At 40.1% G+C, this 25,202-nt stretch overlaps 1 protein-coding gene across 2 annotated transcripts in view; it reads left to right on the plus strand.

The window, feature by feature from the left end:
* Rab27b (RAB27B, member RAS oncogene family) overlaps positions 1-25,202 on the plus strand; it is a 145,497-nt gene that overhangs the window by 51,466 nt on the left and 68,829 nt on the right. Inside the window, exon 3 of one of the 2 annotated variants that reach the window (XM_050121704.1) lies at positions 16,998-17,166. The exons of the other annotated variant lie outside the window; for it this stretch is intronic. Coding sequence (XP_049977661.1) covers positions 17,117-17,166 — 50 coding nt within the window. The 5' untranslated portion in view covers positions 16,998-17,116. The remainder of the gene's footprint in view (positions 1-16,997; positions 17,167-25,202) is intronic. 2 annotated transcript variants of the gene reach the window in all.

A 25,202-nucleotide genomic window follows, 5' to 3' on the forward strand; every position in this document is an offset into this window, starting at 1 on the left:
GAACACTGACAATGGAGCCTTGAGAGAACTGAACGACAGCTGACACAGTGGCAGCCATTTTGAATTTCTTAGGATAGCATCTACGGGTTCCTGAAGCTTTTTAAATACTTTGGGAGCACCAGGAGCCTAGCCCATGATTATCTCAGTTCTCTTAGAGCAGATGTGTGCTGTTATCACCTGTGATTTTTGTACTGTTAGTGACCATTTCTTTCAAAAACACTGTTTTGAAAGTGGTGAATGAATTAGTAAATATTTTCCTTCCAGAGAGCGTTAAAATGTCTGTCGTACAGCCTGTGGATTCATGCACCTCTATGTGGAGTGCAATTATTTTACTTTTTGATCCCTGGTTGTTATGCCAAGCTTTTCCGTTAAAGAGCATGTGATTATATTTAACTCTAACTAGCTTGAGCTCATGAGAAGCAACATGTGGTTGATTTTAAGAGTACCAAGGTATCTAGTGGCTATCAAGGAAACTAGGTCAGAGAAATGCCACGGGAGCAAGTCTGTCTGCCCTTTCATCTCTTATCCTTGTTCTCCTCTGTGCATAGAATAGATTTTTGCTACATCACACTCTATAGCAGAACACAGATGCCAAAGCATATCCCAAGTTGACATTCCCTTGCCTTAAGATACCAGGCAGATTGGACTCACAGTTACATACACCACTAGGGAGATGCCACTGAGCCAGCTTATATTGTGCCTCACCTTGAATCATTTGCTTGTGAGCAGTAGTAAAGCCAAGAAAATCCAGATCTGTCTTAAAATAAAGGAACGGGAGAGAAGAGGCAGATTCCAGGGACAAGGAGTCAGGAAGGTTTACCGGGGCCTCTAGCCCAGTATGCCAATTCCATCTTATTTCAGAAATAAAATTTCTGCAGCTGGGAATTCATGATTAATTGTGGCAAACAACACAGACTCTGGAATGTGTTGGGCTGAGGTATAGAGATTGCTTTTGACTTAGCTGTGTAACCGAGTCAAGAATCCAAAGAACTTCCAAACTTCATATTTCTATCATAATTGGATTTTGCCTCTTTTGGTTTTTCATATTCTCAAGGAAGTATCAATGGGATCTTTAGACATGTGACATTTCGTATCACATCACATGACACCTCCACAAAAAACCATCCGAATAGTTTTTCTGAGTCCTAAAGGCAAGGTTTGCCCTTGCTCTTTGCCCATTCTTCCAGACACAGTGGCCTCCCACACGGTCTCAAGGACACTGTACTTGATCTTCTGATCAGGATGGTCTTTGCTGCGTTAGATCTTTTCTTAATGCAACTTTAATGGTGAGGGTTTGCTTAACCACCCTTAAATTCTTTATGTTTGTAGGGCTGGGGATGTAACTCAAAGGTAGAATGTTTGTCTAGCATGTCTAAGTTGTTGGGTTTGATATTCAATGTTCTAGATGAAAAGAACATCACAAATGACTCCCCTTCTCCCTTTTTAATCCACCTTGGTAAGTCTCCCTTACACACATAGATTGTTTACAACATATAATGTTGCTTACGACCCTTGTCTGCCATCAGACGACAGTTGCACAAAAACATGGGGCTTTATTTCTTTTATTTCCTGCTCTACGCTCAGAGCCTACAGCAGTGCCGGGAGCATGGGAAGTCTGCAATAAACATAAGTTGTTTAGATGTATGGGATGTGTCATTATACATGCTACTTAATGGAATGGGGAAACGGAGTAGATGCTTGTGCACAGTCACGAGCAAGCCCCTGCAGTTCAAACTGCACTGGACACCTAAGATCAAGCCATTGGATCTTTTATATCTCGGAGTTGCAAATATGGAGGCCCCCAAGAGAAGTATCTCTTAGTGAGGTTGGACCAAATCCACTGCAAGTAATCAAGTCCTAGCTTCCATTTTTTGCCTAATGCTGGAACATCCAATTTGGACTAAAGAGACCTTCCAATCCTTCATTAGATCTGACTCTATGCATACCTCACAGCCATACCGTCTACTAGAAGTAAGTGGGAATAGACTTTGAATATTCAAATTAATCCCTTTAACTTATTACAGGAAATTTATTACAACAAAAGTTTGAGGTATTTAAAAGTCAGTGTGAGATTTATTTTCTCAGTTAGCTGTTTTTTTTATAATCTCTGAAACATATTAATCTACAAATGAGGTAATCAAGATTTATTAAACACAAATGGAGAAAGTGTGTTAATAAGGAAATTAAATTAAACAAGCTATTGGTCTGTAATAAAGTGGCCTTATAGTTTATCACAAAGCATTCTGAGTGGCACTGTCTAAGCACATCTCGACATCGACAGAAATTAACACTGTTCTGCTATGCTCAAATCCATTCATTAATATGAATTTGACTAAAATTTACTTTCTTAGCTCAATTCATCCTGCATAAGGAAACTTGGCACATTAAGAGGGAGTGGAAATGATGGACGATAAAATCCCAGAATTTGACCTGAATATTGAAGATGGGTTGAAGAGGAGGTCAAGATATATCTAATATCAACATGGGCAGGAATTAGCAACAACAACAACAAAAAACTTCTCTCTTGTACCGTCTTAGAGTATCTCGTGAATATTTTCCTTTAAATTTTGTATTTTGAAGGTAAAAACAAAAACTTCCTTCTTTGGGGACTGGAAAGATGACTCAGTGGTTAAGAGTGCTTGTTTCTCTTCCAGAGGACCCAAGTTCAGTTACCACCACACTCATGTTGGATGGTTCACAACAGCCTCTAACACCAGGTCAAGAGATGCCCTCCTCTGTCTGCTGTGGGTACTCCTCCCACACACAACCCCACAAAAATACACACAGAGGCGTATTCAGGCACATATTTTTTTTTCTTTCTCTGGGTGGTATCACAACTTTGATTTGAAAGGTTAATGTGTTTAATAAATGCAGGAAACTGGGGAATTTCAGACTAGAGATTCTTGCAAAGAGACTATTCATCAGTTACGAAACCTCCGTTGCTGTCATTGCTCAGCTCTCATTAGTTGATCCCAGCAATAATCAGCTTCCCGCCTTGCTGTCACCATCCACCCTTCAATTCTTCCATGTTCCTCCCCTGGGAGAGGACAAGACATTCTGGAATTGGGCTTGGTTGACGTTGAGTCTTTTACCCCAAGTCTTGAGTCCTCGAAGTGTTTTTCCTTGATTATAATAGCAGTATTTTTATATCCAAAAGGGCCTGAGGGCCTGGTTAAATAACAACTAGGGACAGCTACCTTGTGGACCCATGAGAGCATCTAAGCTGTACTGGAATAAGAAGAGATGGGGAGAATCACAAGGCTTCCTGTTCACGGAGAAGACCTTAAACATTTGGGTTATTGTTTGTACATATGTTGAGGTAGTAAAACTTAAGCAATAGCAATTGTAGGCATCAAACTTCAGGGAGCATATAAAACATAGAGAAAGTCTATACAGAACTCTATAAGACATCATGAAAAAACATTGACTGCCTAAAGAGAACTCTCCCCACAATTTGCCAGTCTCTGGTAAGGTGTTCATAATTAGGTTTGTATCTAATTGATGGTCTGAGGTGTTAATAATTCATGCTATATGATTTGTTGGCATCGAGTCTTTCCAAAACCGTTTAAATTTGTTTAAAGTTCTTGTAAAAGAGCTTATTAAAACCATGCTGGGGCAGCAATATCTGAAGTTCTATTCTGTACTGACACTGACGTACAAAAGTGTATATTCCAGGATCTAAGAAAAGACAAACTTTTGAGTGTTTGGCCGGTACTAGTAGAGTGGTGAGCAGCTTTATTTTGGAAATAACTTTTCCTGTGATCTTCTTTGCTTTCTTTTCCCATGGAGTCCAGGAAGATAATCCGAGGACAAGAATCATGCCCAATTAAATTTTAAAAGGCACATTTAACTGCTCTGGAGGAAGTACAAGCTTAGAGATATCTGAAGACTCCCCGGAGTTTAGTACTGGCCTGAGCAGTTGCACATGGCACTGAAGGGTGGGTGATTCAGGTGATATTTAAGAGCACAGAGATCCTGACACATCTTCTATGTTTTCTGATTTTCCCTTTGACCTGCTTTCTCAACCATCAGATAAAATGAGGGGGCAGGGAATAAAACAGAGAAAGAGCAACTCATTAACCTTCTAGCCTCTCATCACAGCTCCATTGTTCCTAACAACACTGGGGCTGTCCACAACATCCTCTGCTTTGAGGTCTGACATTTAATCTCTTCTAAATGCAAAATCTTAACCTAAGCATTCTTAAATTTTCCTTAGAATGAAAAGAAGGTGAGAAGGGAATAAAAGAAACAGAATTTACACGAGAGCTAATATTTGTGAGTGTCACAACTCAGCGATTCTCCCAACGGTGTCATCGGGAAGGAGCTGCTCTTTGCCTTCAGGTTTGGATTTTGAAGCCGGGTCTCACCGTGTGTCCGAGACTAGCCTCAAACTTTCAGTGATCCTCTGGCTTCATCCTCCTGAGCGCCTGGTTTAGAGAAACCAGTCACAGAAACTAAGGAGACTCAGTCTCTTCTTGAGGTTAGGTTTAGGAAATGATAGCATAGAATAGTGTCCCCCCCTGCCTCCAGCCTTGTATACCATGGAACTGGGAAATAAAGAAGGAGTGTTCTAGTGTTCTAAATAAATGGTGTACATTATTTCAGCAGTGCATAAGCCAGGTCACTTAAGCAGTGAACTAGGAAATCCACAGATTCTGTTTAATTCATGGTTCAAGTGAAGAGCGATTTCTTTCACCCATACCTGGTCGACAGTTTTTTCCTCAGTTTCGTTTCTGATGGTCTTCCCAATGAGGAAGATTTTAGGTATTTGGAAGAAAAAGTTATTTTTTTATTACAATATTGCATTTTAAAAGATGTAAAGTAATTGAGCCAGAGCTATGAAAATGTCTAGTGAAAAATATTTACTCCTCTTGCTATATACAGGTATTTTGCCCGCACGTGTGTCGACACACTACACAATCCATTGCCTTCAGAAATCAGACGAGGGTGTCAGATCTTCAGGCAGTGGAGTTACACGTGGTTGTGAGCTGCCATTGGGTGCTCTTAAAGAGTACCACCAAATGCCCCCACTCTTGTATAATCGGTATCATCATGATCTAGACAGAGCCTTTCATACCTAAGTTCTTACCAGTAGCTTTTATACTATGTCAACTCTCTTTTGCCCAACCATAAAAGGAAGCAAATAATGATTGACTTTTAATGTGATCAATATTCTCCAAATTAGTATGTGGGTTGCTTAAATACCAATGACTTCATTCTGAATTATAAATAAGCAAATTATTGAAAAGTTGTTTAGGCATTATTGCTCCAGTCATTGGTTTATACATGACTATAGAAAAGTACTAAATATGTCTTTGGTCTGGTATGAATACGTAGTTGTGTGTCTGAACACATTCTTGCTCCGACACTAGTTTCAGATGTAGTTATTCAAATTCTATTTTTCTCATTTTCCAACAAAAATTGCTAGTTCTGATTTTAGCTTACTAAGATGTTACGGAGAATGAGAGAGGACTGTGAACAAGAACGGAGAAAGAAGGCCCCAGGCAAAGGGCTGGTCAGCAGGGAGTGCGGAGTTCTATTTCTCACTGGGGTTTTTCCTCAAGTTATCACACCTAGAAGGCTTGTCCCTTCGAGTTTGTGCATCTTAGGATGATGAAATATTTTAAATGACATCAGAAAGTGTGAAGAAACAAATTCTTCCTTGTTTCATACTTTGGACTGAAAATGCCCCCGGAGTTTTGTGATGGGTTTGGAAGACAGCACACTTCAGCAACTCAAACTTTACAAGCTGTCATGGCTGTGTAATAGGAATGTAAAGCTTACAGTCCAAAATCTCATTGTAACTGTCATGTAACAAATGCACAACAATCGATCACATAGCAATGTGCAGCGATGGGGCCTGGACTCAGATTCAGCTTTCAGTGTCAAAGGCCAGTTGGAAGAGGAAGAACCAGAATGGGACTCTGCCATCAGCCTTCCGGGGTTGGAACCCAGGCTTTGTTGCTTTACTAGTTGTGCGAGAAGTGAGACTGGATACAAAGATTTCTCGGCTTCAGTTTCTCTACCTGTACAGAGATGAAATGTGAATACCTGTTTCACTGGACAATGAAAAATAACCTAATTAACATGTACAGAGTAGTTACTACAGGCTTGAAATCCAGAGAATACTGTATACATGCTAGTTACCATTGCACACACAGCTGTCTGAGGATCCTATGAACTTTCAGGCCCAAATGAACACATTTGCATATGTTTTCTGAGAACCATTATCAATGACATTTCTGTAAGATTGTGTTTGCATTAAATAAAAAGTTGAGAATAATCAAAATGAGCTCCGGCAACTGTATTAAAAGGCATGACTTTTACTCATAATTAAGAAGGCACAGTGAAATGCCAACACATTGGTACAAGCTCTCACAGAGTAAAAATTCTTTACGATGCAGAAAAAAACATGCAATTTGAGCCTTACATGTAATAAAACTGTCAATCTGAATGTAGAATGGTCCTTGTTAGATGTCCTATCTTTGATCCACAAAGACTGGAAAAACCTGGTACCGGAAAAAACATTGGAATAACTGTATCTCTAATGAGAGTTTGCATAAAAATCTTCCTAGCTTCTTTGGAAAGAAGGAAATCTCAAACTATCACTCCTGGCAACAGAGAAGTTCAGGTTAGCATATGCGTCCAAGGAGCAATGGCCAGAAGGCCACAGTTCCCAAGTGTATTTGTCTAGGGCTCCTTTTCCCCTGTGCAGTAATGAAAACAGTGAGGAGAAACAAGTGTACCTGTCCCATGGTATACAGATGATGTTAACTTCTGAATTGCCTGACTGGCTTCTTGTAGCACAAATTCTAATTGATCTTAATAATTAAAACCCAGAGTCAGATATAGGGGTTAATGCTGAAAGATCAGAGAAGCAGAGTAGCCAGCCACTGGGGCATTCTTACCTTTACCAAGGCTCAGACTGAAGGGGCGATCCTGACTCTATGAATCCTCAGACTGAATGCTGTCTCTCCTAAACCTCAGACTATGTGCTCAGACTGAATCCTTAGACTACAGCTGAGCTCCTGTCTCTTCCTGCCTTATATTTCTCTTTCTGCCCAGCCATATACTCCTGACTCCACCTCCATAGTGCTGGAATTAAAAGCATGTGACCCCAAAAGATGGGATCACTTTTGTGTGAGCTGTTTCTTTATTAGACAGATTCAATCTTTTGTAGCTCAGGGTGGCCTTGAATTCACAAAGAAGAGGTCTGGCTATCTCTGTCTCCTGATTGCTGGGATCAAAGGTGTATGTCACCACTGCCTGGCTTCTGTGGCTAACTAGTGGCTTAGCCCTTCACTCTGATCTTCAGGCAAACATTTTTTTGTTAGATTACAAACAAAATATCACTACAACTTCTATGAATATGTGAAACACAATTCTAATGAGTCTTAACAATAAAAACCTGGAATCAGATGTTAAGGAGAAAAGCAGAGCAGCAGCCACCAGACTTCTTATCTTTGAAATCTCAGACTGAATGGGGAGGATCTTGTCTCTACTTCTGATTGTGCTGGAAATAAAGTGGTGAGCCTCCCAAGTGATAGGACCAAAGGCATGAGATCCCAAGTGCTGGAATCAAAGGCATGAGCCACCACCACCTGGCTCCATTTCCTTTTAGATTGTTTCAATCTTTTGTAGCCCGTGGTGGTCTAGAACTCCTGATCTTCCTACTTTCTGCTTCCAAGTGCTGGGATAAAGGTGGGTGCCACTACTGCTTGGCTTCTGTGGTTGACTAGTGCCTACCTCTGCCCTCTGATCTCCAGGCAAGCTTTATTTGTCAGAACACAGATAAAGTATCGTACAATACATAAATGTTACTGTTTGGACTTTCTTGGGTCAATCACAGGGAGTACAAACATCAGTTTTGAAAATGTGGCCTTTAGCTCCACAGGTCAGCAATGCATCTGGCTGGTTTTCTCCGGGCCACCGGCTTCCCAAATTCCCCATCTTAACAGCACAGTGCAAGTCAGCTTTAGAGTGATCTGAAAAAAGAAAACAGAGTCATGTGACAGTTACAATAACAGCTATGACATGAAGTGGTCGATTTTGTATCAGGGTAGAAAAAAAAACGATGATTCTCCAAGAGTGTTCCTATTGTTTGTTTCACTTTAGAATCTGGGATGTAGACTTCTTACCCACTCTCCTGACTTACAATGTAACTAAGGCCTCTAATTCTTTCAACATTGAGAAGAGACATTCCCAGGCTTACTAAAGCATATGCAAATGAGTCGTATACAAGCAAAGGCAAGCATGTGTGCAGTATGTATCCAAGTATGCGTGCAGGCTTTTACAAGTTTGAAATTGTTCATAGGGATCCATATCTTAATTAAAACGTAAAAGCATTGTGGGAAGTATTTGTCCAGAACAGCTGTATCCGAGTTCAGCCTTTTCCCATTTATTGAGACAGACTAAAGAAATAACTCTCAAAACAGATTTCCCAATGACCTATGTCTGAAATTTAATAAGGATCAGATACTAAAGTACGGCACAGTGATTTCCAGCCCAGTGATTTGAAAGCCTGGCTTTCCAGCAGATTCAGTGAAGGAGTGGTTTGGGTTTCTTTGTAAGCCAGGAGTAGTTAACATTGCTAATTTTTATAGCTTTTGAAAGCATCTTATTTACATAATGCTATTTCTGCATCGATTTAGTTCCTTCATTTCCTCAAATGTCTCCCACTGCCATCTTGTTCTGGGGTTCTCAGTGCTGGCGGCACAACGGGAATACCTAGGAGATTTATTATTTTTGTCCTTATTTACTTAGTGTCGGGCCTAGTCTGGAAAATTCTAATTCAATTGACTGGGATGGAGCCGAGCACTGATAATAACTACCCCATGGTACCGGCCTATTCTGCAGTCTTAACAGCTGGCTGTTCGTTGTGGCTCTACTTTCTCTCAGTATTACTCCTTGAACTCATGCCCCCCCCCCTTGTTTTGTACTCATTTCCTGTTTCCTGAGAACGTCAGACATAGGAAATAATCTTTCATCTCAGACGTACCTGAACACAGGAGCCACCCTCTACAAAGGCTGAGAACATCAAGGAGAAAACCCTCTGGGATCAGAGCAAAAGCCTGCCAGTGGGTCTTGCCATGAAATTGCAGGGACTTGAGTCTTAAAGGACTCTAGCTTCTGTGTGGTTCAGCTTTTCTGTTGTCCCCATGATCAAATGAAAGTGGGAAGATATAGGGAGCCACACTTACTCCTGCGTGGCAGAGCTCAGATGAGAAGCCAGGTTCTTCCAGGGTTTCTCTGTCTGCCACCATCAGAGAACATACGGGTCTCTTCAATTAAGAGTCTGGATAGAGAAAATATATTTAATTCAGTATAAGTGGTTCAATCTTACCCACGGCCTTCAATCACAATAGGTTTATCAACTTGTAACAACCTAGACACCAGGAAAGAGAAAAACCTCAGCTGAAAAATTACATGTATCAGATTGTCCTGTGTCTATGTCTATGAGGAAGAGACTTAATTGGTGATGGACGTGAGAGAGTCCAGCCCATTGTAGTTGGTACCATCCCTAGACATGTGGGCCTGGGCTATATAAGAAAGCTGGCAGAGAGAAAGCCGATAAACACCATTCCTTCATGGTTTCTGCTTCAAGTTACTAGCCTGTGTAAGACCGAGCCTAGACTTCCACCATCAGAGAACATGTGAGTTTCTTCAGAGTACAAAGAAAGTTAATTTAATTCAGAATAGGTGGGTCAGTCTCCACATGTGATCTTCAAATACAATATGACTGGGCCTCAGAAGTGTAAACAAAATAAATAAACCCTCTTCTATAAAATACTTTTAGTCATAGTGTTCTTCACAGCAACTAGAGGTAAACCAGACCAAACAGCCACCAGCAGCAACAGCAACAATCCAAACCAATGCTTTCTGACAATGTGAAAACACAGCTCTCACCCCTAAGTAAACAATGAATTATCTAATAAATGGCAGTTTCCACGTCCTAGGATCATGTCCTAGGAACTCTTACTTACACCAGAGTTCATATTCTAATATGGTATCAATTTGATTGACTTTTATAGAAACAGAAAGAAAACTATAAATCAAGGCATTTAAAAAAAACGCTGGAATATCAGTAAGGTAGGTCACAGCATAGGAGCTGGAGAGGTGGCTGAGCAGTTAAGAGAACTGCTTGCTCTTCCAAAGGTCCTGAGTTCAATTCCCAGCAACCACATGGTGGTGGCTCACAACCATCTGTAATGAGAGAAAATAAAGGTTACAGCATAGGGCGGAAGTCTCTGTTTCAGATTTCAGATACTGTCCAATGACAATGGGAGATACAGATTTTGCCTGATAATCAATAAAGATGTTAGATTAAACACAGAGAAGACATACACAATAAATGAATAAACGGGCATTTGAGAGGCTAAGAGAGCCTAAGAAAGTTTGGCTCTGGGCCCAACTGTCCATAGTTACAGTTGTAATGAGCCAATCAGCCCTAGTAAGTTCAGAAAGAGGGAAAGCAGCGAACTCAACTCAAGTGATTCACGTAACTTGTCGTCTTCAAACAAAACAGGACATGAATGCCGCAGCATTAACTCGCCAGAGATATACATATGAAGAGCCTGGGCCTCATCAGGCTCAAAACTTCCACATTGCTAGCTCTCAGGCATAAATGCTATTGTTTATTTATAACTTTATCTTTTAAAATTATGCCATTTGGTGTTAATATGGTTTATCCCTAAGCCTTACTGTCTTAGTTAGGGTTTCTATTGCTGTGAAGAGACACCATAGCCATGGCAGCTCTTATAAAGATAAACATTTCATTGGAGCTGGTTTACAGTTTCAGAGGCTTGGTCCATTATCATCATGGTGGGAAGCACGCAGGCAGACATGGTGCAGGAGAAATAGCCGAGCGGTCTACATCAGAATCAGCAGGCAGCAGGAAGAGAGTCTGAGACACTGGCCTGGCTTGAGCATCTGGACCCTCAAAGCCCACTCCCAGTGACACACTTCCTCCAACAAGGCCACACCTCCTAATATTGCCACTCTTCATGATCCTCTGCGGCCCATTTTCATTCAAACCACCATACTTACTGATTCCAAAAACATTAACTATGTCTTTATTGAGTTTTATTATTTAAGTTTAAGAGATTGTAAAAATGATGAAATCATCAGTAGGGTAGAGGTGGAGGCAAAGATCAATTTGTTCATTTTTCAGTGTTTTATTTTAAATCACGCTTGCATCATTTCTTAGAAGAGTATTTATTATTGCAATTTTCAGGCATTTTAACTTCTAAGTGGAGGGAAATTGCTATTATTAGGTAGTTTTTGCCTGACATAATTTCTGTTTTGGACTATGGACAGATGTAGTACTAAAACAGAAACTACACAGGGGTCAGGGCTGCAGCTCCGTGGTTAGAGGGCTTCCTGTGCTGTCACGACCCCAGCAGCCATGTGACAAGCCGTGCACTTTACTCTTAGAGTGAGTGTTTTTAACGGTTCTTATTACAATTTCTTTAGGTCTGTGTGTCTGTGTGAATGAGTGCGCATGTGCGTGCACTCGTGTGTGATTGTGTGAGTATGTGTGTGTGTAGGGAGGGGAATGGGTCAGAGGAAATCTTGTAGAGGTCAGCTACCTCCTTCCACTGTGTGGGTCCCAGAGACTGAACTAAGGTTTTCACACTTAAAACTCTTTACCGGCTGAGCCTTCTTCTTACCAACCCCAAGCTAAGGACCATTTAAAGATAAAATTATGACTCATTCACTTTTGAATGGGTGTCAACTGACAGTGGTAGCACCTTTGGGAAAAATATAAGTTTCGAGGATATGGTTTAGGATGACTTAATTTATCATCAAAGACAGAAAACGTCTTCTTTTCTAACTTAATGGAACATTTCTCTCCCTCCGATAGATACATAAATCAACTAAGATTTTCTTTATTCTTAAGAGATTCATTGAAATTTAGTGCATTAACTTCACAGATCACAAGTGCAATTTCATATAAAATACTGCATATGATCTCTCTAGGGTATAATATAGGATATATTATCATTAAATATATATTGCTATATTGAATTGATGCATGAAAGTAACATTTTTATGGTTATACACAGCTATTATTACTTTTTTCTTCTAAGAAAAATAATATAGTCTTGAAACAGGGAAAACTGTAGAGTATTATTTTTGAGTATGATAATTCTTATCCCATTAGGAAGGATGACCTGGACAAATAATTAGAATGTGAACTGGTGAGGACGTTTTCCTTGATTTGTGTTTTGAGGTCTTGGAGACGAAATCCAGGCTCTCGTATGTGTTGGAGATGAAACCTATTCTCTGCCACTGAACTTTATTGTATGCAAGAAAACGTCATAACCTAGTTTTTCCTCAATAGTTTATCCTCTTGCTGTCTTTGGCAGCCATATAACATTGGGTTATGGCTGGTAGTACAATCTCTTGAAACTCTTGTGAATGAACTTTGGGTTTTTTCCCAATGATTTGCCATTATAAGTCACATTAGATTGAACAAAATCATATGTATTCCATGCCCACCTATTCAGCCATTTTCCTCAAGATACTTCTAGTTGTAATGAATACAGAAAGAACTGTATACTCTTGAAACCTCATAGATTTTTGAGATGGAAGAGAAAGTTTGTCTTTTAAAAATGCATTAGAACGCTCCACACCTGCCTCTTTACTCACCCACACTGCATGTTTATCTCGTTAATAAAGACTGTCCCATTTTAAGTGCTATCAAGGTAATTTGTCACAATACTGTTCCTTACAATTATTCATTTTTTTCTGTTTACAATTCATCTTTTGAAATTTCTCTGTTTTTACTTTTGTCCACTGTTGAAATGTTCTACGCACCAGGCATCTGAAATGATGCGATAATTATGTGATGCTGTTTAAATCCAGCTCTTGCTTATACAGATCTTTTCTGGCTCTGGTCATTTTTCTCTGGTTATTGCTCAACATACTGTTCTCTTTTAACTGCCGCCTAGTCTCATAGCTGTCAGAGATAATTATGTTGTTATTTTTACCTCATATATAATAGATAAAGTACTGAGCCTACAATGGCAGGCCAGCAATCCTTCGGTCACCTCTAGATCACTAATTTCATAAACAAATTGTCTCGTGGAGCAGTTTTATTTTTTTTTAATTTGCTTTTTACTTTATTTTGGTTTGGGTTCCAAAATAATAAAGTTGATTTTCAACATTTACAGACTCAAATATAAAACTAAATTACAGTGATAATTACCACTGAAAATGCAGTCTGTCCCTCTCTTCAAACCTTGGGAAGTCTTTCATCAGTATTCGCTTGGTCACCCCCTTACAGTGTGTACCTGCACACATGATAGCCAGCCTTACTATTGTGACTGTCAATCTGTTGACCTTGAAGCAGGAGTTCTCAGGTCTAACAGTGGACACTTGGAGTCATATTGCTCTTTGAGTGGTTGGCAGTCTGGCCAGTTCATTTTGTAGTTCTTAATAGTAGATCTGCCATCTTTAATCACTAGACATCACTGGCATATCTTCTACCACACAGTTGTGACAACCAGTCAAGGCTCAAGCCATCGCCAAGACTTCTGGAGAACTCATGTTTGTTTCTTTGTAGTGGTCCAACTTTGTAGAAGATGCAAGTTCAGTCTGTAGTAACAAAGGTCATGTTTTGCTCTCCCTGCTTCAACCACCCTCCCAGGTGTCTTTGGTGTGATTATAGAGAAGTGAGATTGATCTCTGGTTTGGGCCTTAGAAGTTAAAGTAAAGGGAACAATTGATGGCTTCTTCTCAGACAACAGGGATCAGATGAAGTAAAAACGAGATATCCCAAGGCTCCCATTGAGGAAGATTTGTGACCATGAGATTCTGTAACCTGCAAACCCTCCGATTCTGTCAGTGGATTGACCACAGGTGTAAAGCCAAGGGTCAAAGATATTCAAGAGTCAAGGAAGACAAGAGCTCCCTAAGCTCTCAGAATCTTCTTTGTTGCTCCTGGATAATCATACAGGAAATGTATTTTCTTTCCAGCCGTAGGGCAGGTGAGCGAGACATCACCCACCTCAATAAGCTGAAGTTTCTTCTTTTGTGCCTTTGTGTAGAGGACTGGATTTGTGGACACTGGGGTGTTGCTCTCCTTACTGTTGGTCTTTGCTTTTTGGCTCAGGCTTTGCTGCTTTATCTTTTATGTAGTGATTCTTGATTTAGTTTTTTTTTTTCTGGGACCAGCCAAGGAATATTGTTATGCCCAAATGCAGTCTTTTTTGTTTTGGATGAATTTCTGTGAACTTTCTTTTACCTTTCTGACCATCACCTCTGTCTTTTACGAAAAAAATAATCTAGTTGTTTGATGTTAAATCCTCCCTACTCTCCACAACTGATAGAGTAATTTTCTTATTTCTATATTTATATTTTAATTTTTATATCCATGGGATATAAGACAAAGGAGAGTTTAAATATACGGACTCAATTTGCCATCTGGAACCCAAATCAAGGAGAAGGAACTCCTAGGATAGAATGAGAGGTATTTGCTGGGCTATGGTCACTTTCTGAGATCTTTAAGTAGGTTCCTAGTATCACAAGAGGATGGGTCAAGTACTATGTCCTGCCCAATGCCACACCACTTACACTGATGTTTTCAAAACAAAATGATTTGAAAAAATGGTACTAATGGTTAAATTTATTGGTAGCAGTGATGAAAGATAGCCTTATCAATTCTTCATTCCTGTTCTTTTGCTTAACATCCCATTCGTTCATTTATGCAGTATATTGAATATTTATGTTATTTCTAACACTGGATCTCTGAAGCTAAGTAAAACTAAAATAGAGTTACTTTCCTTATGAGCATATATGTCCAGGCTGAAAAGGACAACACAGTAAGCAAATAGGCATTGTGGCTTCATATAGCAAAGGTGTTTATGCAGAACACAAAACTGTGGGACAAAGGCTTATAAGGGCTGGAGATGGTGCTATTTTAATTTTATTTATTTAAATTTCTAATTAAAATATAATTGCATTACTTCCCCCCTTCCTTTTCCTTTCTCCAGACCCTCTCCAAGGTCCCTCCTTACAACAACCCTCATGTCCTCCAATTCTCAAATTAATAGCCTCTTCTTCCATGAGTATTATTGTTACATATCTATAGGTGTATGTGTACACAAGTATATAATTACAGCTTTCTGAGTCAGTTCTTATTTGTGTGCATATGATTTAAGGGCTGACAACTTTTTATTAAGCACCCAGCGAAGAGCTTATCCCTGGGAAATGCTCTCCACCTCTCAGCAGCCAGTTGTTGCCTGTAGTTCCTTATTCAGAGGAATGACCCAATGAGACGTTTCCCTTCTTTGTTAACACGCCTAGAGATGCTACCACTTTTCAGATCTTATTAATGCAGCAATTTCTATACAAGAGTGTTACAAAGCAGATTTCCTGGTAACCTGGCCCTTACGATCTTGCCACCTCATTTCCATAATGTTTTCTGAATCTGCAAGAGGGGAGATGTAGATAAATACATGTCCATTGGGGATAAAGACCCCCATGATCCTGGGACCTCTGCATTGCATCTGGTTGTGGTTTTCTAGAATGGTCTCCAGTTGAGTGAAAGGATAAGACTTAGGGTATACTCAAGAATTATGCTGGATTAACGAAGCGGGGATAGTAGATTTCCTTCTAAGAGCCACAATCTCATGGGCCCCAGGAAGTTGACTAGGTTTCTGGTGCCAGGAATGGTTTCCCTCCTATTGAGTGAGCTGCAAATCTTATTAGATTTACCACCAGCATGGGAGTGCCACTTCCTACACCTTCAGAAATATCTCACTATGCTGGTCATTGCTGTGGTTCCTAGGTGTCACAGCTAGAGAAAACAATTAAGCTCCCTGGGCAGCTTGTTCTTTACATTCCGGCTTGCTGGTGCTCAAATCAACAGTTTGGAAGAGGTTTGGATCTTTGAAAGGGACTGTATTAAACAGTCCTGAAGGACTGAGGTGCCAGCCACAATGACGGGGAAGATGCTCTCTTAGACACCTTTCCCATTGCTTTTATTAAAGCAGCTTATAGGAGAAAGGGGTGTGTCTATCTCATAGTTCCAGGTTTTAGTTGATCATGACAAGGAAGTCACGGCAATGGGAGCTGGTCACACAAAATAGCAGTCAGAAATGAGGAATGAGTGCATGGTTGCGAGGGCTCAACTCCCTTCCCACCCACAGCAGGTGGGAGTTCCCATCTCAATGGCTATCATCAAGATTGTCTGCTACAGTTGTGCAGATAGGCTTATTCCCCCTTGTGTTGCTAGACCTTGTCAAGCTGTCAGTCAACACTCCCTGTCCCAGCAAGCAATCAGTCCTAATTCTATCCGCGTCTTCATAGTTGGTGTCCAACAGAGTGTTCCTATTTAAAATCAGCTCAGCACCGTGGATGACCTGGGGGCCTGTTAAAAAACGGAGAAAGCTGGATCTTACCACAGTCTAAGTGGATCAGAACCTGGGCTTTAACGAGATTCCCCACGACATTCGTATGCCAGTAAAAGTAGATGGCGAGAAGACAGCAAATCATGAAGAAACATCAGATAAACCCAAGCTGGGAGACAACTGGGGGTGGACCTTGGACTTTCCATAGGGCAGGGAACCCTGACTGCTCTTTGGATTGGAGAGGGAGGGGGAGAGGAGTGGGAGGAGGGGGAGAAGAGTGGGGGGGAGGGGGAGAAAGGTGGGAGGAGGGGGAGGGAAATGGGAGGCTGGGAGGAGGCGGAAACTTTTTTTTTCCTTTTCTCAATAAAAAAAAAAAGAAGGGAAAATCTTCTAAACTGTCAAGGTTGTAAGAGTCGAAGGAGGAAGACCAATGAATTCCTTAAAGTGAAGTAGGAGACAAATGAACTACATGCAACTGTTCAGTCTATGTGGGAAGTGGATACTTATCGATACAACTAGGGGAGCTACCCAAATGCGTGGATCTCTGGATGAAGGATACATGGGGGATTTCTTGTGTGTGTGTGTGTGTGTGTGTTTAAAGGGTTGTGTGTGAATAGTTTTGTTCTTTGTTTGTTTGTTCAGCTTTGGTTGTCGCTGGCTGTCACCAAAGTGAAGGAGAAGGAACCTGGAGAGCCTTCAATCGAAGAGCATGATGAGCCTCCTCCTTGCAGCTTCAGCCAGCGGGTAGTGGTCCACCCAGGATGGGATCGCTAGGCACTCTCCAAAAGCCTCCTTCATATTCAGCTGCCAGGCAAGGAAAGGGAACATCGAATGTCAGAGAGATAAACAGAGAAGACTCATGGGTGGGATCCGCAGTGACATTTCGTTGCAGAAAAGCTAGAAACATTGTTGAAATATTCATAGCCCCCACTATAAATTTTACAATTCCTTTCTTTTACAATAATGACTATTTACTATTAGAGATTTTATAGTTGTCTTTTCCATGCATCCATGATGCATTCCTTTGTATTTAAAGTTGACTTACTTAGTGGTCTTGAGTACGTGCAGCATGGACTGCATGGGGAAACCTGTAGCCTCCAGAGGTTCCGACACTTGGATTGAAAGTTGATAGCCTGGGTTATTAACTAGGGCAATTTAGCAAGATCCTGAGAAACAAAAGTCTTGTATCTAACTCAGAGGTAGTAGATGAGTTGCTTCTCTCATCGATGACTAAATTTCTGGCAGAAGCACTTTAGGAAAGGAAGGTTTCTATTGGGTCACATTTTGAGGATACAGTCTACCACGGCAGGGAGGTTTTGAAAGTAGGAGCATCCAGGCAGTTAGTCACATTCCATCTAAGTTAGGAAGGAGAAGGGAGGGGATGGTTGGATGGTTCTCAGCTTGTCTTCTCTTTTTTATTTTTATTCAGTCTGGAGCTCTAGTCACGGGACAATGTTGTACCCATTCAATGTGAGTCTTCCTTCCTTGGTTAAACATATCTGGTAACACCCTCACAGGCATACCTAGAGGGATGTTTCCATGGCAATTCTAAATCCTGTTGAGTTGGAAATTGAAACAGAGAGCTTGCCTAGACGGCAGGAGGCTCTAGGTTCAGTCATTGGTACTGCAAAGAAACAAAATGTCATCGTGCTGTGACAGGATGTGATAGTTAATCTTCACTCTCAACTTGACAACACACGGGTACATCTCTAAAGCACCAAGCAATGTTCACAGTAATTAATGGTGATGGACCCTCTTCTTTTCTTAGAGACTCTATGAGCACCGTTGACCTTTTCAGTGTGGTTCAAGACTTGTATTTTAAAATATAATAATAATAATAATAATAATAATAATAATAATAATAATAATGGCTTATCACTTGACTCACATCAGTAAGACCCCAGTCTTTGACACAACCAGTTTCTTTGCTACCTCTGCTATGTCATCATTCTACTGCCACCTCCAGAAAAAAAAAAGGCCCGTTTTTAAATGCTGAGTGCAAGTAGGCAATTATGCTTCTGTGGAGTTGACATGGCACCTATAATGTCTGTTTAATGATGTCCTATTGCTTTCATCTTGAACACTCATTGAGGCTGACAGTCTGGCTATTTTTGTCCTCAGTGTGTACTTCCCTCCAAGTAAATTCTGAAAATGAAATACAACTCTCACGTCTGAACAAATGAGAAAAAAGAACCCAGAAAATAAATTTGTATTTCTGGGATGCAATCTATATCTCTTATTATATGGCACTTGGTTTGGCATTTCAGGTCTTTATCTTGTCCTCAGTCTGTTTTTATTTTACAAAAACAGAAGCTAATTTTTAACATATTACATCCTAAGCCTTGATAAAAAGTCAGTCAAAACCCCAAGGAGGTTCTATTGTAACTATCAAGAATATTTTATACATATTTTGTACATACATATACATATATGTATAAATATTAACTTAAATATTTAAAATTTGTTCCTTGTTTGCCACTTAACAATCTACATTTGTAATTACCCAGAGAGGCCAGTCATATTGTGCTAACAAGTGATCCTGTGTCTGAGCTTGGGTAGATCCAGACATACACCCAAGGTAGCTATCACTCACATACTTATGTGAGTAACATTCCAAGTCCTGACAGTTCCTGGTCCATGGCCTCTCTAGGTCAGCCCACCATTCTACAATCACTGTACACTGTGTCACAATGCTTGACAGAAGCAATTTAGGGAGGAAGAGTTTATTCTTACTCGTGGTTCAGGATGTACTGACACGGTCGGCTCTGTTCTGTGACACCTGCGCATCTCAACAGATTATGGACAAAGAAAGAACTCAACTGAAGTGGAGCCTGGAACATTCTAGCTCCACTCTTAAGCCACTATCTGCCAACGAGGCCCCATGTCCAATGATTCCTCAACCTCCACAAAGACTGCCACTAGTTCAAATACATGAGCCCTTACAACCACTGAGACAGAATTTGTACCTCCCAATAAATGGAAGTTTCTCATGAAAGTCCTTTACATCATCTTTGTTACATGTTATTAGCCAAACTAAACCCTCTGACAAACAATACTTGAGAGGCCAAGAAGATTTTGACTTTGATTAATACAAGAATAAAGACGTTAGAGAGCATAGATGTTTGCCCCTCACAGATAAAATCATACCATGTACCCATGCATTCAAATACAGACATAATAATGCATCTGTTTAACATTCATTGGTGATTGGTCTTGTCACTGCTTTTATTAACCAAAGAAAATTAATAGATTTTTTTCTAACATACAAATATAAAATGACTGTTGTGTCTATAACACACATAAGCCTCACAACACTTCTGGCTCAAGATGACACACACACACACATTTAAATAGCAGAAATAATATGAATCAGTTGAAGCAACAGAAAATAATCACAATCAATAAATATCTGTCTGTGCTCAAAGTGAACTCAATAGTTTAACAGAAGGAAATGGCGCATACAACTACAGCACATGATAGATTCTTTGGGGTAAACATTTCCCAGTTATGAAGCCGTTTCATAGAATTAGCATCATTAACTCATTTTCCGTGCATTTTGCTTTCCAATTTCTAGAAAAATGTGATGATATTTTATATAATAGTTTAGAAAGCATTGGTTCCTTCATATAACATTTCCCATGCTGTCGCTGCTATTGATGAGTTCACACAACCTCCCTGTTTTGACCAATGCTATAGTTGGACAAGTTCCCATACACTACCAAGCATTAGCTTCAAGAGCCATTGTCTGATTAGTCTGTTTATCTGTTGCTTCTCATATCCACCACTAAAAATTGTACAGCTCTTGACCCTGTAGCTTATGTCCCAGTAGGAAGAGCTGGGGACCAGATCATGAGCATCAGAGAGTATCTGGCCCCAGGAGCATGAAAGACACATGGAGCAGACTTTAACTCAACTTGAACCTGGGGCACAGAGCACAGAGCAAAGCTTTAAGCCAGCAAGGAGCAGTTAACCACAATCTGCTAAGCAAGAGAGTAGATCCTATGTTAAGCCTTGGAGTTTTAGGGTGACTTTTATAGAGTAGTATTTCAGGAAAACTTAGTCAAAGGCAAGCATTTGGGAGCAAGCCTGCTGGAGCTACTTCAGTTAAGTGTATGCAAGTGATTATAAATTAATTATTCACTTCATCATTTAAAAATTAAGCAAAGTTTTATGAGCTATATAATGTGTCTAGATTAATTTTTTTGGAAACTGAGCTGTCTTTAATTAATTACTATTTGAGGAACATACCCATCTTTGTATTCTAGTATTTTCATTTGTTCTGGTTAAGCAATCATAATTTTATTCATCTGACTGCCAAGCTCCTCAGCATTGAAATGAAGTGATGATTAGAGAACAATTGATTTTAACACCTCACTGAAAATTTGCCATGATAGGAGTAACACTGGAAAGTACATAGAGACCAAGCGCCCACACTGCAGCTCCCAGAGAGCATTCTGGGAAAAGAGGAGTTGCATTAAGAGATGATGATGTCTTCAAAGGGCTAGTAAGTGGCTGCATTCCTCCGCTGACAGTTGTATTGAAATGAAAATGATATGCAGTAGGTCACATGTTATTAAAGTGTATAATGTGATGGGCTTTGGTGTGAGCATGTACCACTGCAGCCATCCTCAGTGTCAGAATGGTGAACATGCCTGTCATCCATGTAGGTGTGTCTGGATGATCGCCAATCCCTGTGCATCTCCTCCTCATTGTTGGTAAAATTAATTTTCAGTTTCTACTGTGGGCTTGGTATTTATTATGCTCCTGGTGCATCGGAATAAAATGAATCCCAGGGAATGCTGTGTTTCTTAAATATTTGAAGACACTACCTACTAATGTGTATTTGAGGCATGTAAACTTACATGTGTTACTTTTAACCTTTGATGTAAAAGGGGAAAGAGTGGGAAATAATCTGACCTAACATTTCTGAGAGCCACACCAAGGACATCACAAAGTTTGTTAAACAAATAATTAAGAAATGAAGAATAGGAATAAACTTCTTGAGATCAGGAATCACAACATTTATATAAATTGTGCTATTAAATAATCTTTGTATTGCTGGTATGTGTGTATTTCTTGTTATTTTATATAGTTGGTGTGAAACAAACGCTACCTGAAATAAATGCTTCATATGTAAAGAAGCTTTATAGTCAAATGCCTATGGATAAGATAGGCTAAATTGGGATGAGGAGGTTGAGAGATTGGTGTATTATTGCCCACCGTAAATTTTAACTGCAATAGTGGAAGTAGTATTTCTCAATGTGGTGTTTTCTTGGAACTCTTTCTGCTCATGCAATTGTCAGCATTTCTCATGTGTGGTATTCCTTGGAAGGGAGAGAAAGAGGGGGGAGAGAGAAGGGAAAGAGAGAGAGAGAGATAGAGAGAGAGAATGCGTATACTGATGTATCTTGTTTTCTTTATACAAAAAGTTAAAGCCCTCTCCATTCACTCTTAAACCATAAGAAATAAGAACATCACCAGCAAAACTCATTTATTAAGGCCACTTTAACCCTCTGTAGATATACCTCGTGTCTGATAAATAATACATGATCTGGGAGTTAATATTAGTAATTAATACTGGAATAAATTCCACAATATCCTTATGAAAAACCCAAGCATGGAGGCATGTATCTGTAACCCCAGTACGAGAGGCCAGGAGCAGGCTGCTCCCAGGTGAGTCCCTAGGTTCACTGAGACCAGACGCTGCTGTAGTAAAGTCGCTACCAGCTCGTTCTCACATTGTTCCGGGTTGTGCTTCTTTCTTGGGGTTTTTCAGCCCTCGTGTGTCACTGAGCATAGAGAACACCTTATCCTGAGGAAGGTTGCTTCACTTCTCTCTGTAATCTATCTGTTCAATCAGGACTAAAGAATGAGATGGGACTTTTCACCTGCCTGTTGTTACCTAATGGAGGCAGCAAGAAAAAGACAAAAATGTAGCGTGCCTTGTCAAGTACTGAGTATGATTTAGAAAACAAAACCTTCAAGGGCCTCATCTCACAATGAAATATCCATCAGAGGTGAGCATTGCTGCATCCATTCACCTTAAGTCCGTGTTTCGACAGAAAAAAAAAATCTGTCAAAAAAGTTAAGAACATAAAGCAAGGAGACAGAGTCAGGCATGTTTCTGAACAACGGAACATGGTAGGGTCAGACGTGGAATTAGACCTGTGACGTTCTGACAGTTGAGTTCCTCAACTGTGAATGTCCAGCCTAGTGCTGTGTGCGGAGCATCTATTTGACAGGAAATGGCTCCGACTGTGCATGCTGCCCTAGCCACCTGCTTTATAGGCATCACAAGTATGTTTTCATCCAAACATTCTTTTATAATTCTATTTCAGTGCGTGTGCTCTGTATCAAATGAGTGAAACATTACTTGTTGAACAAAATCCTCTATTATTAGGATAACCAATAGTCTGCAGAGGATCAGATGGTAAATGTTTTAGGCTGATGGATTAGGTAGCAACTATTTTGTTAGATCCACACTCAAATCTTTGGCTGTAGCAAGAATGAGTCCAGCTTCAGATTTAAAAGTGTTCTTTAAAATTCTTCTTTATCACTTAGTGCATGCTTGAACATTAAGATTATAATTATTATAATTTTTAAATTTACTTAGTTCAGGGGACAAAAAGATAAACCAAGAAGCGGGGATTTTTGAGGGGGTTACTTTTTTGGTGTGTATGTGTATGTGTGTGTATGCATGTTGCATTCTTTTACTACTTAGAACATGAAAGCATTATTCTAAAATTACTAAAACCCAACAGTGATATTATATCTATACTATATTTCACTAACTCTAGCCTAGGGTAGATTCCTCTACTCATTTTTCTTTTTTTTTTCTTTATTTTTTTTTCTACAAAGTAATTGTGGGCAGGGGAGACGGTTCAGTTGGTAGAGGGTTTGCAGTACAAGCATGAGTACCTGAGCTGGAGAACCAGCACTGAAGTAAAATATCTGGGCTAGGGGCACACAAACTTGTGCATACACAAACACACGTATGCACAGGCACACATACGCACGCACACATAAGAACACATGTATGTTGGGCTTAGTGGCACATGTATTTAGTTCCGGCCCTCATAAGCAGAGGCAGGTAAAACTCTGTGAGATCAAGGCCAGCCAGGTCTATGTAGTGAGTTTCAGGACAGCCAGTGCTATGTAGAGAGATCCTGTCTCAAACAAACAAACAAAAAAAAAAAACACACATGCACAAATGGGTGGGGGTAAGTATTTTTAAACAACTGACCATATACACTTAATTTGGTGGTTACACAAAATGTAACTAAATGTGAAAAAGGCAAGACTTATTAAATATATAATGAAATATAACTTCCTAACATAGGAGTGGCATTGACAATAATTGAGAAAATATTAGTTTCGAAAGGCAAGTCCATTTTTTAATACTCAGTGTAACATTTAACTGGAATAACCACTTTTAAACTATACTCTTCAAATAGTTTGTATTGGACACTAGTCAAATTTACAAAGTTTGAATGTTTAAATGTCTGTGCGTATTTTCCTGAGTAAAGACTTATTTTAATTATTATTTGTGTGTGTATGAACATATGCCAAGTGTGTGTGTCTGCCATGAGAGGTCAGAGAAAAGCTTGAGATCCCTTGAAGCTGGAGGTACAGGTGACTGTGGTGGCTCACAGGTGGGACCTGCACCTGGGCCCTTAGGGAGAGCAGAACTTGCTCGTTATCACCGGGCCATCTCATCTCTCCCACCACACGGAAAGCTTTTGTGGATATTGTTTTCCAAATGACATTCTCAGATTACAGTTTTCCTCTCTAGTTCTTTGTGTAGCCAGGTATTGTTTATATTTTGTATGGAAGTGAGATAAGATCATGGCACCTCACTAGAGAAGAAATTTTCCCCCCCAAGGCCGATGATACTCAGTTAAATATGTATGGATTGTACCTACTTCAGTTTTTTCCCCTGGGGACTCCACTACATGGCAGCAGAAATTTAGGAATAGCATCACTTGGAGGAGGAGACAATCTAAACCTCTTTGTTGGGAGGGAATAACAGAGTGGTTTAAACTTGAGCAGAAATAGAGTTCAATGAAGACAGAGACAGGCATCAGACTTCTCAACTCCATAAGCCATCATCTTACCTCCACTGGCTCCTACCCGCCAACGGCTTTCTGTAACAAATGACACATTCTGACCACTCCCCAAGCAATCTTGGGGTGCTGTATTTTCAAGTCTTCTTGCCTCAGAACATAATCACAGGAGTTCCTGGCTCTGACATGAAATCCTTGATTTCCCACTGAACTACTTGCTTCCTTTTCTTCATAGTTTATTAATGTGATCTTTCTGAGTGGATGGCAGTTTGAGCAGCAACAGCCCCAGCCGCTTCCTGCGAGTATTTCCTATAAGGATGCTCTTCCAGTCATAGCTCAGGACTAGGACAAAACCTCATTCCAGGCATGAGAGAAATTCCCCTTCGGTCATAATCCTGGGAATGGATTAAGACTTCTCTTGAGCAACAGATCGTCTTGCTTTCCCACAGACACAGTGAATGAATCATCGTTTTGTGTGTGAAGTGGGGCCGTTAGGGCAGGCTTTCTCTCTGCTGGCCTGACTTCCACTTCATCTTGCTCTTCATCCCTTTTTACCTCTGTCTCATTTGAATCTTATTTTGTTGTTATCTTGCATTTGAAGATGGTTTTCATTAAAAAGACAAAAAAAATGCACAAGTGTGCACAAACCATAAGGCTGGATGAATGGCACACAAGGAAAGTATACACACACACACACACCACATAGCTAGCATATAAATGAGGACACAAGACATTATTAGAAATGTCTGTGGCACTCCTCAGTCACAGCCTACATCCTCACGGA

The sequence above is a fragment of the Alexandromys fortis genome, unplaced genomic scaffold, assembly GCF_014885135.2.
Source record: "Alexandromys fortis isolate MF-2015 unplaced genomic scaffold, M_Fortis_MF-2015_v1.1 scaffold_202, whole genome shotgun sequence".
NCBI lineage: Eukaryota > Metazoa > Chordata > Mammalia > Rodentia > Cricetidae > Alexandromys > Alexandromys fortis.